The sequence below is a fragment of the Aspergillus puulaauensis genome, chromosome 1 (assembly GCF_016861865.1).
Source record: "Aspergillus puulaauensis MK2 DNA, chromosome 1, nearly complete sequence".
NCBI classification, from domain to species: domain Eukaryota; kingdom Fungi; phylum Ascomycota; class Eurotiomycetes; order Eurotiales; family Aspergillaceae; genus Aspergillus; species Aspergillus puulaauensis.
The window spans coordinates 3,203,037-3,220,317 of record NC_054857.1 but is presented as its reverse complement, the minus strand read 5'-3'; the positions used below and the strand labels follow the sequence as shown (position 1 = coordinate 3,220,317).

General features: G+C 49.7%; 10 protein-coding genes across 10 annotated transcripts; 4 read left to right on the top strand and 6 right to left on the bottom strand.

Annotated features, from left to right (window-relative positions):
* Nucleotides 1-579: 579 nt before the first annotated feature.
* APUU_11272S (uncharacterized protein) lies at nt 580-801 on the bottom strand (the record flags this gene model as incomplete). Its single annotated transcript, XM_041696457.1, has 1 exon — nt 580-801. The coding sequence occupies one exon, from the start codon at nt 799-801 to the stop codon at nt 580-582; it is 222 nt and encodes a 73-aa protein (XP_041550638.1).
* Nucleotides 802-1,949: 1,148 nt separating this feature from the next.
* Nucleotides 1,950-2,687, bottom strand: APS2 (AP-2 complex subunit sigma; the record flags this gene model as incomplete). Its single annotated transcript, XM_041696446.1, has 5 exons — nt 1,950-2,051; nt 2,153-2,383; nt 2,460-2,489; nt 2,547-2,586; nt 2,653-2,687. 5 exons carry the CDS (start codon nt 2,685-2,687, stop codon nt 1,950-1,952), a joined length of 438 nt encoding a protein of 145 aa, XP_041550637.1.
* Nucleotides 2,688-3,290: 603 nt separating this feature from the next.
* On the top strand, nt 3,291-3,973 carry APUU_11270A (uncharacterized protein; the record flags this gene model as incomplete). The annotated part of the gene is made up of 2 exons (XM_041696435.1): nt 3,291-3,842; nt 3,923-3,973. The coding sequence occupies 2 exons, from the start codon at nt 3,291-3,293 to the stop codon at nt 3,971-3,973; spliced, it is 603 nt and encodes a 200-aa protein (XP_041550636.1).
* Nucleotides 3,974-4,159: 186 nt separating this feature from the next.
* On the bottom strand, nt 4,160-5,166 carry dph5 (diphthine synthase; the record flags this gene model as incomplete). The annotated part of the gene is made up of 3 exons (XM_041696423.1): nt 4,160-4,757; nt 4,828-4,952; nt 5,032-5,166. The coding sequence occupies 3 exons, from the start codon at nt 5,164-5,166 to the stop codon at nt 4,160-4,162; spliced, it is 858 nt and encodes a 285-aa protein (XP_041550635.1).
* Nucleotides 5,167-5,459: 293 nt separating this feature from the next.
* On the top strand, nt 5,460-6,910 carry SPT3 (transcriptional regulator SPT3; the record flags this gene model as incomplete). The annotated part of the gene is made up of 4 exons (XM_041696412.1): nt 5,460-5,504; nt 5,877-5,966; nt 6,017-6,853; nt 6,905-6,910. The coding sequence occupies 4 exons, from the start codon at nt 5,460-5,462 to the stop codon at nt 6,908-6,910; spliced, it is 978 nt and encodes a 325-aa protein (XP_041550634.1).
* A 474-nt stretch (nt 6,911-7,384) lies between these two features.
* APUU_11267A (transcription factor domain-containing protein) lies at nt 7,385-9,654 on the top strand (the record flags this gene model as incomplete). The annotated part of the gene is made up of 4 exons (XM_041696401.1): nt 7,385-8,342; nt 8,427-8,847; nt 8,905-9,193; nt 9,253-9,654. The coding sequence occupies 4 exons, from the start codon at nt 7,385-7,387 to the stop codon at nt 9,652-9,654; spliced, it is 2,070 nt and encodes a 689-aa protein (XP_041550633.1).
* Nucleotides 9,655-9,921: 267 nt separating this feature from the next.
* APUU_11266S (HNH endonuclease signature motif containing protein) lies at nt 9,922-10,991 on the bottom strand (the record flags this gene model as incomplete). Its single annotated transcript, XM_041696390.1, has 3 exons — nt 9,922-10,212; nt 10,289-10,845; nt 10,910-10,991. 3 exons carry the CDS (start codon nt 10,989-10,991, stop codon nt 9,922-9,924), a joined length of 930 nt encoding a protein of 309 aa, XP_041550632.1.
* Nucleotides 10,992-11,909: 918 nt separating this feature from the next.
* APUU_11265S (uncharacterized protein) lies at nt 11,910-12,559 on the bottom strand (the record flags this gene model as incomplete). Its single annotated transcript, XM_041696379.1, has 3 exons — nt 11,910-11,967; nt 12,015-12,072; nt 12,130-12,559. 3 exons carry the CDS (start codon nt 12,557-12,559, stop codon nt 11,910-11,912), a joined length of 546 nt encoding a protein of 181 aa, XP_041550631.1.
* An 816-nt stretch (nt 12,560-13,375) lies between these two features.
* Nucleotides 13,376-14,023, top strand: APUU_11264A (U4/U6-U5 snRNP complex subunit SNU23; the record flags this gene model as incomplete). The annotated part of the gene is made up of 1 exon (XM_041696368.1): nt 13,376-14,023. The coding sequence occupies one exon, from the start codon at nt 13,376-13,378 to the stop codon at nt 14,021-14,023; it is 648 nt and encodes a 215-aa protein (XP_041550630.1).
* Nucleotides 14,024-14,301: 278 nt separating this feature from the next.
* APUU_11263S (uncharacterized protein) lies at nt 14,302-17,032 on the bottom strand (the record flags this gene model as incomplete). The annotated part of the gene is made up of 4 exons (XM_041696357.1): nt 14,302-16,312; nt 16,363-16,472; nt 16,536-16,832; nt 16,898-17,032. 4 exons carry the CDS (start codon nt 17,030-17,032, stop codon nt 14,302-14,304), a joined length of 2,553 nt encoding a protein of 850 aa, XP_041550629.1.
* Nucleotides 17,033-17,281: the final 249 nt, after the last annotated feature.

The window sequence follows — 17,281 nt, the reverse complement described above, 5'->3', positions numbered from 1 at the left end:
TGTCCACCGTCAATCCCGGACTGACGCGTACGCTCTCCGCTAGCCGTTTAGTTTTGCAATATCCGTGCCAGGACATTAGGACAAGCGCTGAAACGGCGCTCTCCACTGGGCGACGACGAAACACTTTCGCAGGTTCGTCACTGAACCTCACTCACCCGAAGATCCTTCGCTTTGATCGCCAGATTCGTAACAGACTCGTCGCGGACTCATGGTCCGTTGCCGTGCCACAAAACAATCGTCAAGTCCAGAAGTCGAGTGGGGCCCGTCTAATTCTGTATTGTAAAGAAATCATGGCTCGACCGACTTCGACCTGAAGGAATCTCGGAGATGGCGTTCAATGACAGCGACTCAGCCAGATAAGAAGGAATTGTGGTTGATCCAGCCACATTCGTAACCTCTCGTAACCTCAGAACTGGCTTGGTGACAGCGACGTTGTGCTCGATGGGCCCCAGCCTTCCTCTTGGCCAGTTCTCGATTTTTGGTACGCCCATCTTGCCGTTGCCAAACCAGGTTTGCCGTTTGACATCTCGTCCTGAACGCTAGTAGCAAAGATAATCTGTCTATCAGGAGTTGCCCCGCTCACAGACTCAACAATTCCTTGGAACCACCGTTGGGTTCAGGGGTTAACTCATCTCGTGGAAGCTGCCCAGACTGTGGCAACACGGCATTGCGGTTGCAATCTCCGCTGTCATTGATGGGAAAGACCGGGACTCGAGAGGGTTGCACCGCTAAGGATCCATGACCTTGAAGCTGGGAGGTCGATTCATTTCTCTCAAACTCGGCCTCACCTGCTGAGTCCATGGTGTCGAACCGAGAAAGTCGTAGCAAGACGAAGTGAAAAAAACGGCCACGAGAGATGAGGATCACCAATTGATTCCTCCATTTGTTTTGAGATGCAGTGGTCGTCCAGGGTCGATTCTCCGTGCCAATGTAGGAAGTTGAGCGACCGGTAGAGACTCAGTTTTGCGCCCGGTGTAATGGTGGTGGACGCGGGGGAACCTCATCTACCCTAAGTGTTGAGGCATGTACTGCAACGTGAAAAACCATGGTCATCTGTTGAAACTCTCGAATCTAGGCCTGGAATGCTCGGTGCGTCTCAGGCTCTCAGCCTTGTGGTAGGGTTGGCAGCATGGCTCGGTGGTAGAGCCGATCGTCGAGTTTCAGAAGACATAAGAAAACCTACCACAACAGATTGTAGTTGTATGTTCGCAGCAAGTAGAATGAAAGAAGAAATGCAACAACTCCATCAGACTTTAAGAGAAAGAAAGGGGCCATAGTTGTGCGATGAGGTGCTTTTAAAGTAGTGTTGCCAAGCCATGTTGTCAACCTGCGCGCGACTCTCGCAATTGTTGCTCGCGATCACCTCACTCTGGCTATGTCCACTCTGGGGTAAGACGACCACCTTTGAGCCAGGGTTCGTCCAAACAGCGCCCGGACATGCGTTCTTATAGCCACTTCTGCTATCTGACTTTAAAATTGCACCATCGATCAATTATTCGATCGTCACTGTCCCATACCACCATAGGGCTGAATATGGGGACGCCGCTCAGCTTTCAGAAGCTTGTCTGAGACACGGCAGAAATTTCGGCTGTTGAGCTCCAGGCAGCACTCAAAACTGGTCTGCTATTACAGTGCAAAGGCCTAAAATGTGCTTGGCTTAGGAAAATCATTGTCTGATTTTGACAGTTGCTTACGCATCTTGTGCGTTGGGAAACATGTGTAGGAGGATCAAGGTACGTTGACATTAAAAGAGGGTATAGCAATTGCAGATGAGGAAATTATGCCAGCCTTTGACCCTTGCTGGCCGGAAAGAACTCGAAAATAGACCAAACAGATGACTCCTGTAACTCCAGCTATGACCATAACCCGCGGTCACTCATGCAAATCCCATATATGCAGGCCACGGTCTATCGTCCATCTCTATCGTCCATTCGGCTCAAACCCAATGATCACTCCAGTTTATCCAAATGTTCCAGCCTCGTGAGAACAACTTGTTTGCTCGTCTCTTCGATTTCGCCTGCAAGGAAGACTTCGTCTAGGATTGCATATACCTATATGAAGATTAGCAAAATCTCTTGGCTGTTCAAAGCCCTCCTCCACATTCACTAAGGGGATTGTGTCACGTCCCCAAAATCATTCGAGAATTACTCACCTTATAGAAGTTGAAAACCAAGTCTAGCTCGCACACGTTGCCGAAGAATTGATCTAGGACCTCCACGAAGAAGTGAATCGCCTCAAGGTATGCCAACTCATTATCCGTCGCATCAACGCATGCGCAGAAGAAAAGACCCGCGTATCTTCTGTATACAATCTTCGTGCTTCGCTTGAATTCGACAAAGTTCGATTGGTACTTCTGATCTCGTGGGGCCACCAATCGATGAACCTAGGGATGTCAACCTCCGTCGATGTAGGAACCGGCGTATGCCAGCAGAGTCATAACGGGGCCGACCGGAACGAACCTCGCCTTTGAGTTTCACTTTCTCATCATCCTGTGTAATTGATATTAGGCCATTGTCGATGTCCATCCGGTAACAGGGGTGACTTACACTGTACGGCGAATACCATTTCGCAAGTCGGGTCTTGCCCCTGTTCCCGCACTGTTAGCTCTGCTGCTGCACTTCCGCAGACAAGCAAGGTCACAAGAGAGCTCACTGGCGATTCTGGACAAGTATGAAAGAGAGAACCATGGTGATTGATGGGCCCGCGGTGCTCCGTGCGAGATCCACGGAGGAGGAATGCTGCAGCGGGCGTGGAAGCTGAAGCTGGCAATCAACTCCGCAATGAATGCCGCTAATCGCGTGATACTGCCCGCGGTCACCGCCTTCAACGTTTTTTCAGCCTTGACACTCTATTCTTGGGGTCACTACTAAACAATACACAGATCTAGGCCTGTTCCACGTGTACAAGACTGTAGCAAGACTCGCTCTGTAATATCGCCTTTTCCTAGATTGAATAGAATGTTATTGCTCCCAAAAGTGAGCCTTAGACACAGATACCTCGGGAAAGTTCCAAATATAGTCCTGACACAACGCCAAGGGCCGTTAACGGTTTCGCCGAAGGCCGCGGACTGGAGCAATTCGAACGACACATCCTTTCGTTCCGCACCCACTACCCCCAGTTTAAGAGCTCCATACGAGGTCCCCGACGCCACAGAATGGTGACAGCTACACCCCTTCCAGATACAGTACTATGATTCCTCAAGCATCGCATTGGGCTATCTGGGCTTCTACACCCTCCCTTCATTCAGTATTACGAGTGCCTGCAGCGTCCCTTTCAGTCTCACCCATACCATGCCGGTCTACATGCTCTACGGTTTCCGATGGCCACGGGCTGGCTTCACCGGCATCCGAGTTTACATCGTCCTGAACAATCTAGAAGACGCAACGGCCGAGTACGTCCAGAAACCAATCACGAATAAATTACTGCTGGAATCGTTCAGCAAGACGGAGCCGGACATCGCCTCGAATCTTCCCGAACTGCGCTTTGTCGAACAGTACGACCCCGAGGACGAGAGCCACGACGCTGTCAGCAAGCCTTATGCGTATGTTGGCGCGAAGGTGATCAGTATACCTGAGGAAGGGTCGCAAAATGCAGGGAGTTCTTGGAATGCAGATATTTTTCAGGAGAACCCGCTAGATCCGGCTGGCACAAAGGCGCTGGCTGAGTTTAGGGATAAATATGCTGCTGGGGAGAGGATTGGGTGGTGGATTGTTTATAATGGGGATCCCGAACGGTATTTTCCCCAGAACGAGGATGATATTATGGAGGAGGATGAAGACTATTACGACGACGACAGCTATGATCGGTCTGTATCTTCGATCGGCGCGCCATCAACGCCCACGGTAAGTTTGTTTACACGTCTTAGTGATCTGATATCTTATCGTGGATGTGGGCTAACCATTGCGGTTTCGCAATTGTATAGCTCCGGATTCCCGAGTCTTTCACGCGTTTCTTCAGCAAACGGTCCTCATGATTGTTGTACATGTTATATTATGAGTGATGAGATTTTCAGCAAAAGAGGTGGGGGTTTTATATCAATCGGCTGGCTTTCGGTGTCTGTGGGAGTCTGCTCAGGTTACAACGGGCGGGCATGTGCATTATTTCGTGTTCTATCTTTTTCTCTTTTAATTTCTTTTCTCTTTTATTTTTCGGACCAGAATCAACTGGAACCATATTTCCCATTCTTCCAACTTGCGTCAAACGTTTCCCCATTCACGGCGAATTGCCGAATGTAGTCCTTCTCCAGATCATGCGCTCTGCGGCCCAACAGGACCAGACTGTGTAGTGGCGCGCCCATGTCAACTTGACTTAGTTCCTGCAGAGTGCCCGCAACCAGTTTCTGATCTGCGGCCCCAACTCGGGCAGCCCCCACGGCAAGGCTGTCTGGCCCCCAAATACCCTCCTCCCGCTCTTCTTCGGTTTCCAGCATTTGACCAGCGCATTGCGCAACGGTCATGTACCTCGGGGGTTCATAAATCAAGCGTCCTCTTGCCATGTTCTCCAACGACTGTTCCTTGACCTTGATGTCAAGCAGCACAAGAGTATGAAGTCCTAGCTGGACATTTTCCTTGACACGGTCGTAGTACGAGGACGGCTTCCAGGTCTCTGTGAAGAAGACCATGCTCACTGTTTGGCCAAAGTTGTACAGCTGAAGACCAGTGCAGCCAATTCCGGACATGATCGAGGCGTTCGGGATAACCTTGGACTCGATGCCCAGTTCGCGCGCGCGGAGGACGAGGTCGGTATGCGTCGTAGCTCTGTTATGCGCAAAAGAGACGGTCAGAGACAAGAAACAATAGTGTAGAACAAAAAGATCAACGAGCGTACCCAAAGGGATCCCCAACCACGAGGAAAGCTACATCCACCTTGTCCGCATTTGCGAGGATGTCGTCGCTACCGGTCTCGACGAGCTCTCGGTCGGCTTCAATAACAGGACGGCCATAGAATGTTTCCTACTAAAACAATTGGTCATTAGCTAACAGGAAAATAAAGACAATGGACGCAAATAGATCTTGTTGCTGGGGTTCTCACTAGTTTGGCCTTATCGACAAGAAGAATGCTTGTGTATGCTTCGAGGTAGACTCGTTCCGCCTTCTTCACCACTTCGAGGCCACGGACTGTTATGTCCGTTTCATCGGCAAGACCCAAACCCACGAGATAGAGCATGGTGTTTCTTTGACGGCGACAATTTAAGCAATGGGCTGTTGCTTTTAAAAGTTTCTGGACCCCACCATGTGAATTCAAGCCGCGCGCGGAAGGCGGAGAAACAGATGATCCCAGTACGGCACCCGCATGGAGGCTTGCGCTGACCACTTCTTACCTTAACTAGGTCTCTAACTATGAGATTCATTGGCTTCGAATAGGCTTCCTTCGTCTTGTTATAAATAGACGTTATTGTGCCGTCTGTTTCTGTGTTTTGTTTGATTATAGTGTTCGACTCTTGGTCCCAAATCCGCAATATGTCGTCTGATCGTGCTCCGAAGTACCGGCAGGAAATCCAGCAGGTAGGCGTTATTCTTTTTGATATATCGATCGCTGCGCACTTTGAAGCGCATCGTCGCATTTAATAGCGCGAAATGAGCGAAATATCTCTACGGCTCACTCTCGTTGGGCCTTGGGAAATGCGCTCATTGCCAACACGCGAGCTACCATATCCTCTACACCCCCGTCTCTGCCTATTCTCTTCTATCCATTTTCATCACTGGGGCCATTTCATGGTTTGCAACGACGAGTCCGATCTCAATATGGAGAGCGCACGCTTGTCACGCATACGCGCCCTTCAGATCAAGGATGAAGACAGGTCCCAGAACTCAGAAGACAATAGCGCTGAAGCCAATGAAAGATTCGGGGCAAAGGTTACTAACTTCATTTACCAGATGATGTTCGTCTCTGGAGAGACCGCTGAGCCATCTATCGAGACCACCACTCTTATTGAGGATATTGTGCGACAGCAAGTTATTGAAATTGTATGCCACTCTGCTCACTTAACTGTCGATATGTATTGACGCAAGAATAGCTCGCTCGCAGTACGATATTGGCTACTCGCCGTGGAGTTCGATCTATATCCACTGATGATTTGATCTTTTTAATTCGCCATGATAAAGCCAAAGTCTCCCGCCTGAAGACTTTCCTATCATGGAAAGATGTGCGCAAGAACGTGAAAGATTCTGACGACAAGGGCGGCGGTGATGCAGCTGATTTTGCGGGTGCTGATGACCCAATGGCTGGGGGCGTCGTTGCGGGACCCCAGGACGTCGCGTCTAAGCCCAAAAACAAGAGGGCCCGGGTCGGACTTGCGTGGGATGTTAACAGCTTCTACTCTATTCAAGTACCTGAGAGGGATGACGAAGAAGACGAAGAAGAAGAGGAGCAGAACTATGCGACGCTTCAACGTCTTGCCGCCGCAGATGAGCGAACCAAGCACATGACAAGAGAAGAATACGTGTTCTGGTCTGAATGCCGACAGGCATCGTTTACCTACCGCAAGAGCAAACGCTTCAGGGAGTGGGCTGGATTTGGAATTGTCACTGAATCGAAGCCTAACGATGATATCGTCGACATTCTAGGGTTTTTGACGTTCGAAATCGTGCAGACTCTGACGGAAGAGGCCCTCAAGGTCAAGGAACGTGAAGATCGCGAGAAAACCCGTCGTGGGGGGTCGGAAAATGGAGCGGAGGACACCAAGAAACGCAAGCGCGAGACTGGACTTTTCGACCCTCCGGAAGAAGGCCGCACCCCGGTCGAGCCGAGACATATTCGCGAGGCATATCGCAAACTACAAGCCACGCCTAATAAGAACATTGCGATGCTCCTACACAACGGCCGCTTACCAGCGCGGACGCCTCTTAGACTGGTAAGTTGTTTTGCCCCGATGGAGATAAATTTTGGTTGCTAACGTGCTCAGATCTAATACATTGACGGATTCGATTTGGGCTTCGTGGCATGGGAGCAATCCGGAGTTAACAGAGATACCCACTTTATAATAATGAATGCATGATACGGATGGGCGCGAAGTTATCTTATTTAGTTTTAATTTTCACGGGTTAGCTTTTGTTGAATACATATTTCATTTTGATGACACCGTGCTAGCTGATTTTGTACCACTGTAAATCCAACTTTTAAAGCATGTTTAAGCCATCCTTCAAGGGAATTGTTATTTTGAATAACCGAATACAGGTCGTTATTTATTCGTATTCTTATTCTTTTTTTATTTCCAGCTTCAAGAAAGTCTCCAGTAAGCTTAAAGTGGTACACAATTGTTGTTGGCGTGAACTCCGAACTCCGAACCCCGAAGAAGCCCCCCCCTTCAACCTCAACCTTCTCCATCCCATCCACTCCTTTATCGCATCAATATCCTCCAGACCGAGTGCCTCCCGGAGTTGAGATGAGTTCACGCCGGCGTAATGGCCAGGCTGCATCCTGTGAACCCTGTCGGAAAGATAAAGTGCGCTGCGATCATGAAACCCCAAGCTGTGGACGGTGCCAGAAACGCAACATAACTAGTCGTTGTTTTTACCATCCAGCCCCGCTGACACGAGAAATGGACTCGCCGACTCCTCAATCCAGGTCACAGCAAATCCGGCGTCCTGCAAAAGAACGCAGTCGGAGGGAGAGCCTAAGGCCGCCTTCGTCTACGCCATCGTCAGTTGAGATTAGCATTCGGAGTCCAGAAACGGACCAATCTCTTCCACCGGGCTACTTCGGCCCTACGAGCTTTGTATCAGCCTTTTCTGGTGACTCGGGGTGTAAATTACTACCCTCAAATGATGAGACGCAGGTGCCAGGAAATAGCCACTCGATGTTACCCTCGTACTGGGTGCCTGAGATGACCAAGCTGTTGGGTATACTGAGTGAAGTTTCCACAATTGAACAGTTAGTGCATGGTTTCTATGGCGCAAGTCAATCCGCTATTCTTCCCAATCTTCTCACCTTCGACCTCGTGACCGAAATGCGAGGTATACTGGAAAAGGACGAGACTCCGCAGACTATATACAAGAAGACCACTCAGATTCTGGAGAGCACTGCCCAAAACTTCCAAATGCCCCCTGATATCAAAGGAAAGGACTTTCACAGGCTATTTAGAGGCACGAAAATGCGCCTAGAGATCATAGGTCTAGTATATGCTATTGCTGGACGGTCCTGCATTTTTGGGCTCGCCCACGATAGGTTTCCAGGGCACGCCGAGGCCGCATCTGCAGCACGTTTTCAGTTTGCACGAAGGATGTTGACGGCGAGCAATAATGCCATACATGTGTGCAAATTATTGACCCCGGTGAATGATATGACTAGTTGGCTTCTGCATGAAAATATGCTGCTGTCTTGTATGCTGCATGGGGACTCCAGTAAGTTCTATTAGCGTTCTCATCTTCTATAGCATGGTTCAAACTATATGGGCACCAAGACGACTGACGGTCTTTGATAAAAAGGTTCTCCAACTTGGCATAGGCTAGGAGAGTTATCTAGCTGCATCTTCGAAGTGGGCTTGCATCGTGACTGCCACAAGACAGAAAATATTCCCACGTTCCTGCGCGAGATACGGCGGAGGCTATTTGCTGCCTTTTACCATTCAGACAAGAATATGGCAACCTTTTTTGGACGTCCACCGCACGTATCCTGGCGATATTGCGACTGCAAGCCCCCTCTCGATATCAGTGAAGACGCCATAGTGGGTGACGATCAAGACCTCGAGCGAGCTATGGAAGAGTTAGATAACGATGGCTGGAATGTCCATCCTACCTTCCGTCGAACCTCCTGGTATCGAGTTCGATATATAATTGCACCATTCCGAGAGGAGATATTAGAGCTGTCTCTCCGACCCGTATACTCTGAAGCTGCAGAAAGATTAAAGTGAGTCTCCCTGCGTATCAATATTTTACCGTCTTGCTCATATATGCTCCCTGACAGGGATATTTCCTTTCGTTGTACGCAAGCTTGGAACTCGATACCAGAGCATCTGCGTTACTCAGCCAGCGACTGGAAGAGTAGCCACCCCGTCGGAGTTCGCGTTATGCTGATTGCATCACACCTGCTGTACCTGTATAACCATTTCCTCATACAAAGGCTCCTCACACAGCATGACCCATCCGCCGAAACGGAATTACTCGAAGTTAGCTCGAAGATTCTCTCTGCCGTCTTGATTCTCGGCAGGCAACAAGAGTCTATGATCGATATCCAACGCGACTTCAACTCTATGGTGGGCTTCAAATCCATAACTTACTCCTTTCTCGGCCGACTAACTAAAATATGACATAGATTGTACTGTGCGGATTTCCAAGCGCTAGTACATTAATAAAGGCTCTCCAGACCCAAGTCCGAACCGGCCATCCAGTGCCCTATACCGGATCTAGGGCAGAGCTCATCCGAAACCTCAGCGTCTTCATCTCGCATATCGATGCGATGGCTCGACCGCTGACATTCAACATCAACCACACGCTATTCGAACGTGCAAGTAAAGTGTTCACGAATATCCTAGATGAAGTCCTAGAATCTCGTCTACCGGTCTCATCTGCCGCTACGGGTGCTGCTGAGATTGAAGCGGGGATGAGAACCTCAGCAGTATTCGAGGAAGACTGGAGCAGTTCCTGGACTGCAGAAGGGATGGAGTTTCTGGATACCCTGGAGTTTGGCGCAGTTTTTGATCAATGGGTGTTTTGATATTTCTTTTAAGAGGTAGAATATTCTCACGCGCTTCATTTGGACGTATGTCAATCCAACTCAAGATCCAGGGATTTCCTTTTCACCATTTAATGAATCAAGGGTATATCATATTATGGATACAAAGGACGGCCATGTATGGGGACAGGCGTCTGGTGATTATGGGTGACTGGAATCAACACCCTCATCACAGGAAAGCGTCAGTATTGAAGTTAATGCTGGGAGAAGCAAAGAGGGAGGAAACAACAACATGGGCCTTGAGGAGGGCTAGCTAACTTCGATGTAGGCACCCAAACGGTTCCCCAGCTCGATTTCGAGAACTTCAGCCGCGTCTTCCCTCTCCATGATCATATCCATATCATCAAGATCATCGTAATATATATCCCAAGGTGGCTCTGCTACACCACGCATGTGTTTTATGACTGCCTGGCGATAGTGCCACCGAAGGCAATCATCGCTAATACAATGATTAGGGTCGCCCATTCGAGCTGATCGATCGAGCACTCCCCCACCATCCCCCGAACGATCTTCTCCAAACACTATAACACGATATCCTTGCTGTACAGGGTTTATTAACACTCAAGCCCCCCAAAAGAGAGCTGGAAAGGAAAGCAAAAATGGTAAAAGAACTTACGTCAGGGTTGATGGCGAAAACGAAGCTGGCGAACAATATATGCACGTCTGCAATCAATGTCAAGCCGTTTTGCGCTGAAAACATTTTGTCTGGGCCAATATCATCAGCAGCGCTCCGATCAGTGATCCAACGCTCATAATTGTTGTTAACCCATGTTTGGTGTTGAGCAAGGGGAAAAACATGAGCGGCGGCCAATGCGAGCCGTGGGTTAGCACCAGGAGCCTGTCTACCGGTGATGGCACATTTACTACCATCTCTCTGGAAGAGTGTGCGCCTAAAGTGTCGTTGGTTGCGCCGCATTTGGCGGGTGGGAAGTCGACGGACGACTTGTTCAGTAGTCAGGGTAACACTGATCGTCTGACTGATATTGCCCATTATCACATAATACCCCTGTCTTATATGGGCCAGATCTCTAGGCACCAGTTCTTGAACGTCATTATCCGGGCCCAGCCTGTGTAGATGCCAGCGGTATCGAGAAGTCGGGAAGATGATGAATTGTTCGCACATATTGTGGAACTCAGCGTTGGAAATATTAGGTGGGCTATTTAGCCAAATTCCTGTGTAAATGTATCTAGAGATTAGATCATACCAGTATGACATGAGAAGAGTGCATTGGCTTACCACCAAGGTAGCTTCCATCTCCCGAGAAGATATGGGTGTTACGAGGCTCGTGCGTGTGCGGAACTTCCCAGGGGGTTGGCATCGTGAATATGGAGATTTAGCAGGTGTGTAGACTTAGCCTGGATCAAGATGTAACTTGGACTAGGGACCAAGAGGGTAGGTTGTCTGCGTGGAGGTTCAAGCGACTTGTGGAGGAGGAAAGATGTGAGGCTGAGCGAAGGTTGAGTGAATATTCAAGTACAAGTGAAGGCACCAGTGAATCCCAAGTAAGGAAAGGGTTTACTGAAAGCCTAGTGAGAGTCGAGAGAACACCCAAGTGGGCACCTAGTGAAGGCCTCATGAGAACACTAGGCCCAAGGCCTCTGGCTACTCCTCATAATCACTGCTTTCCAGAAGTTAATATAATGTAGTAAGATTAGACTTTGGTTTTATTCGGAGCAATGATCTCACCATCTGCGGAAATCAAATCCGGTAGGTTGAATTTACCATAGCCATAAGATAAGAACTACAGGTTTAGTTTGTTTGTTTTTGGCGTGTATGGAATACAGTAATGTATGCAGGAGACCACTAGGGCTGGACAGACATGAAATGCAAAACTTATGCTTCTGGACGAACCAGTGGGGCTGATATTGATAGAGTGGATAGAAATGACTTCAAATAAGAGGGCTATTGACTCACATACGTATTAATTAAACATTAAGTTCCGGATATATGGATGGATATGGATGGATATGGATGAACCAGTAAGCTCACGAATCAATAACCTGAGACAGGGTATCTCAAACAATGTCCGACGCAGCCAGCTGAGCCGTAGTTAAGTCCCACAGAAAGTCCGAAACAACAAACAATATTAGAGGATATGCAACAGTAGTTGCACTCCTTGCAGCCCAAGCAAAACACGTCGTCGGTAGAAGTTTGGCGGGCGTATGCAATCCCGCTGCATATTAACACCCTACGACGAATGTCTGCGCAAGTGATGGTCTCGGATAGTTCCCACCGATCAAGCTTCTAACCTGTGGCCAAGGGGTAGCCCTAGTCGATTCTGCGAGAAAACATATCTGCTCTTATGAGTTGTTTGTCAATATCACAACAGAGAGAGACAAACCTCTGACAGATCACCAGCAGTACTTGCATGAAGAGCACCATCAACCCGTGGATGAGGACTAAAGATACCTTGTCAGCATCCGCAACCGAACAGTTAAATGAATATACGGACCGACCTTCATTCCCAGCCGCCTTGAGCAGCTTCACGCGACCCTGTCTCTTCAACCACGTCGGAACCAAGTCCATTTGACATGTTCTGCCCTCAATGACTAGGCAGCTGCCTCTGGACCGGGGGCATTCCAGATGCCGACGCCTGCGTTCCATGATCCTTTGGATCCGCCAGTTACAAAAGGCTTCGTCTGTTCGAAAAGAGCATTTCTCCATGGGACATTCTAATTTCCGCTCGAAGCGCTCCACCAGCCAGTCAACCTTCAAGTGAACACCTGTGTACACGAAAGCATAGAAATAGCGAGAGGTGTGTTTCAGAGCCAATGCATCCGGATACGAGAGAAACGATGAGATTTGCAGATGTAGTTCTGGGGGAAGGTCCATCAGCCTGAAGTGTGGTGGTACATCTGGCGTGCTGGTCTGAGGCGGAGCTGCCATCGCTAGGTATGCTTAAGGATAAGGAGTCGATGAAGACAGAAAGATGACAGCTGTGGCCATGTACTTAAATTAAGGGAAAGAAAAAGCAGTCAAGACGGGGTGATCCGCCGAGCCGCAGTGGCAGTGCAGTGAATGTGACACTTTGAACAGAGCTATGATATCAGAACAATGGGACCAGAATCGCTGCCTAATGAACGAGGAACAACGCAGCAGCCCCGAGAAGACCAGCGTGGCAGGCGCCAAAAAAAGAACACAAAAAAGAAAACCGAAGCCAGGGAATGGAGATGTTTCAGCACCTGCAGGTTGCGAAGTTTAGGTAAACTGGAGTGATCAAAGCAATACGAGATGACAGCAGCGTCATTGGGCTGTGTGCATCGATCTGAAACAAGAGCATCACCCGTCCAGGAAGCTACTTGAAAACGATCATTGTTGGAGGATAACAAACATAGCTCTGCTGTAATTCAATTGGACTATGGGCGGGGAGAAAGGTGAGACAATCTGACTCGGCGTTCAGGGTCGGAGAGCGCGGATAGGACGAGATGGGCGATGATCATGGATGGATGGACGATGGATGGATGGATGGTGGGGACTGAACACGATGGAGGGGAACGTCAGCCACACTGCCACAGTCAGCCACAGTAAGCCTCCGGTACACCGCTTTCTGTTTCTGACGCAGCTCATCTTTCTGCCGCCAACATCAGTTTCCCTTTCTCACATTCAGCTGCACTCGCTTCCCTGCAACACCTCGAGATACCCTGATTAGCGAGTACGCAGAAGAAGACAAACTGCTCCGTATACCATCAAATAATCACCACAATGTCCACCAACAAGCCCGCCTACGGCAACCCCACCTCCGATACCTTCGGCGGCAAGAGCTGGGACCGCGAGGAATACGCCAAAAAAGGCGCAGAAGAGGAAGCCAAGCGGAAAGAAGAAGGAAAGGCCCGCTATGAGGCCAAACTACTCGGCAAGAAATGGCACGCGCCCGTCGACTACGGTTCGCTTGAAGCCACAACCTCCCGCAAACAGCGCCTCGATGTCGCCTCGATGGTTGGCAAGACGACAATTGTTTCTGCGGCAAATGCGGTGGGGAAGCGTGGTAAAGGTGCGGGGTTCTACTGTTCCGACTGTGACTTGACGTTCAAGGATAACTTGCAGCTGGTGGAGCACCTGAATAGCAAACAGCACTTGATTGCCACCGGTCAGAGCGGGGAGGTGGCGCAGGCTACGGTGGATGATGTACGCCAGCGGTTGAGAATGCTTGCCCACCAGAAGCGAGTTAGAGAGGAAGAAGAGCGCATGGTATGGCAGATGGACCTGGGAGAGCGACTCAAGGACAGAGAAGAGCAGCTTTCCAAAGAGCGTGAGGAGAAAAGACGGAAGAGGAACGAGAAGCGTCGTAAAGGAAACGACGAGGTCAAACAGGAGGACAGCTGGGAGGGCCGACTTGGCATCATTGCTTAGTCGAACTGCGTGTACCCTCGCGTCGGGATGTCTTGACGAAAGGCTTCTTCTGTACTACTAATTGTATATACCCCTGGCGTTTGGTTTGCATTTGGGTGTGTGTTATATGGAGTTCGGTCCAAAAAGGCGCTCGATATGCCGTGATGCTATTCGGCAAGATTGCATTGAAGATAGTCAATATCACTCATTAAAACATAGACAACCAGATTACCCAACGCCATACCCCAAAGTCCCCGAACGCCTAACAAGTGCCTGAATCGTGGACAGCCCTGCTTCAATCAATCAACGCACTCGATCCCCTCCAATGCGCGCATTGCTCGGGCACCTTCCTTCTCAAACTGCCCGACTAGCCGTTCGCATTCTCGCTTAAGTCTCTCTTCACCGTTCTTTGCATTCCACATTATCCATTCCTCCACTGTCATTCTCTTTTCGGGAGTTGCCAATTCTCCTTTCAGGTTGCCCCAAGCATTCCGCAGATCGGTATTCTCTTTATCATTTACACCGGCTACTAGGATTTCATCGATATCGACGGGAACCCACGGGTGAGAGGACTTGAGCTTTCCTGGTGAAGCATTCCGCTTTGAAGGAGATGGAGTACTCGTCGCCAGAGGAAATCGGACGGGTGCATTTTTGGATGGGGACGACAGCTGGGGCTTAGGCGCCGAGGCCTTCATGGAAGGCGGATGGTTCTCGGCATCAGAGGACTGGGGAGAGAGAGAAGGTGTTGATCTTGAAGCAGACGGAAGCGGAGACACAGGTTCCTCTTGCTGGCCCTGCTTACTAGAACGACGGGTTTCTTCCGGTGATCTGTCGGATACAAGGGACCTGGCATATTGCTTGTCTTGAGAAATGTCACTGTACCTCTCAGCTGTCTTAGGAGGCACTTTGGAGGATCTGCGGCGCGAGGATTCCTTTTCCACATGTTCCTGCCTGCTTGGTTCTGGCGCAGGTGACGGTGACGCCTGGGGTAATTGCTCTTCTTCCGCTTCAACTTCAGGTTTCTTACTCTGTCGCCTGTCGGGCATTTGGGATTGTTCGATCTCTGCCTCCCCTGCTGTTTCTGCGTCTTCTTTCTTTGTGGCCTTTGCTTTCTTGTCGGCCTTGTCAGCCTTCTTAGACTTTTTCGTTTTCTCCGAGGACGCCTTCTTCTTAGACTTTTTGCTCTCTTTGTCGTTGGTCTCTAGTTCAGAGTATTCCGCCGGAGGTTTTGATACGATTTCAACTGAGACGAATGATTCATTCCGACGGCGATCACCCTCTTCTTCAACGTCTTGTGCTTCCAACTGCTGGTCAGGAATAGTGTCTGGCTGGTCGGCTGTGTTTTTTGAGCTGCGACGTTTGCCTTTCGCTTGGACAGGCTCAGGTCCAGGATCTTGCTGCTCAGCTGCCCCATCATTGTCGATCATTTGTTGATCGGCTTCAGGCTCGGGGTTTATGTGAGCTTCGTCATTGACACCATGGTCAACTGCATCATCGGACGGTTCCGGCTCCTTCTTTGCGTTCTTCTTAGATTTCGACTTCTTAGGACCAGGCTTGGATGTGGCCTTCTCGATGTTCACATCTTCAATTTCCATGTTTTGTGGTTCGTCCTTTTGAGGCTCGTCCCCTTCGAGACCAGCTTCAATCGCCGCCTCAAGCTCTGAATCTCGAGGGATGCGGGATTTTGGCGCGTTCTTCGAAGTAGAGGACGCCTTGCGACCCTTCGCTGTCTTCTTTTTGCCCCTTCCGCGACTCGGTTTCTGATCTTCTTCGTCGTGGGTGGCTTCGCTCTCATATCCCGGAACATCCGCAGCGCTATCGGTAGACATTATGCTTTGCGCTCGAGCACGACTAGTACTCCGTTTTGTGGCCCTCTTTTTAGCGGGTGGCTCTGGCTGATCCATGGTATTTTCATCGGCGATGCTCATCGTGTCTTTATCCAGCTCGGTACTCGATCGCTTTCTTCCCCGCGTACTACGCTTTGGTTTTGAAATTTCCGGCTGGGCATATTCGACCTCGTCGACATCCATCTGACTCTCTGTTTCTTGGGGCTCGTCCTTCTTGGATTTGGAGGCTTTTGATTTCGCTTTGGATGGCTTTTTCGTGGTTTTAGCCTTGGCTGGCTGAGAAGACACACTTTGATCCAGTTGATCCTCAACGTCTGAAGGCAAAACTTCAGACACAGTAGACTGAGTCGACTGGCGAGAAGCCTTTGAGGTACGACCCTTTTTAGAACGCGAACCCTTCCCCTTGGCAGGCTTTGCAAATACGAAAAAAGAGCAGTCAGACGAACGGCGGTAATGTTCGTCGCTAGGTCGGTTAGGAAAACAGAGCAGGGAAGGAGCGGAGCTACCACTTACAATGGGTTGTCTTTGGGTTCCCATCCATCAAGCGAGAGCTTGCAGTAGGCGCAGCTCGCCAGGTCTGCGCTTTCTTCGTTCGGGCAAAAATACCATCCGCCTTCAACCATCTACCACAACAACCATTAGATACGCTCGATTTTTCGGATGGGTAGTAAAGAGACAGTATTTACCTTGTCTGACTGACACAGCCAGCCCTTCTTGCCATCATGCGGCCATGATTCACCGAATGTTCCCTTCCTTGCCTGGACTATCGTTTCACTTGTCGGGTCTTCTATTTCAGCTGGATTCGAGCTACGCTGTTGTATGTCCATCATAACAGCCCATCCACAGTCCTTCGCATGCTTTAAGTGCTCCGTAATCGGGTTGTCCTCCTCTTCCCAACCATCGAGAGCCCTTCGACATAGAAAGCATGTTGTGTTGTCTGGATTCGTCTCGTAAGGATTGTAGAAGAAACCGGCATGTGCGAGCTACACGATGAACAGGTTAGCATGGATTTAAAACCTCAATTGTTCATTTGTTGTTTCTTGTATACCTCAGCTGGAGAAGGTCTCTGATGCGGCCATGTGACCGGCTTCGCGGATTTTGAGCTAGAGGACCGCCTGTCCGGGTGCAGAACAAGATCGAAGGTGGACAAGCGGGCGGCAAACGTCTCCATTTCGTTAGCCATTGTGCGCGAGCATCGAGACCGATACAGTTCGAGATGTGGTGACTGCGAGTCTGATGCGAGGGGATTGATTGTTTACTGCCTTTGTTTAGGTCTGGGCGGTCGGACGCGCCTGCGGAGGAACGACTGCACGTGATACGCTTACAGCCTGAGGCACCACAACAAAGCCGAGGATACGTCAGATTCGGCGCTGGCGGACGGTTATCGATTGGAGAGTCGATGAATAATAATTCCACAGTGAGCTCCATCGAT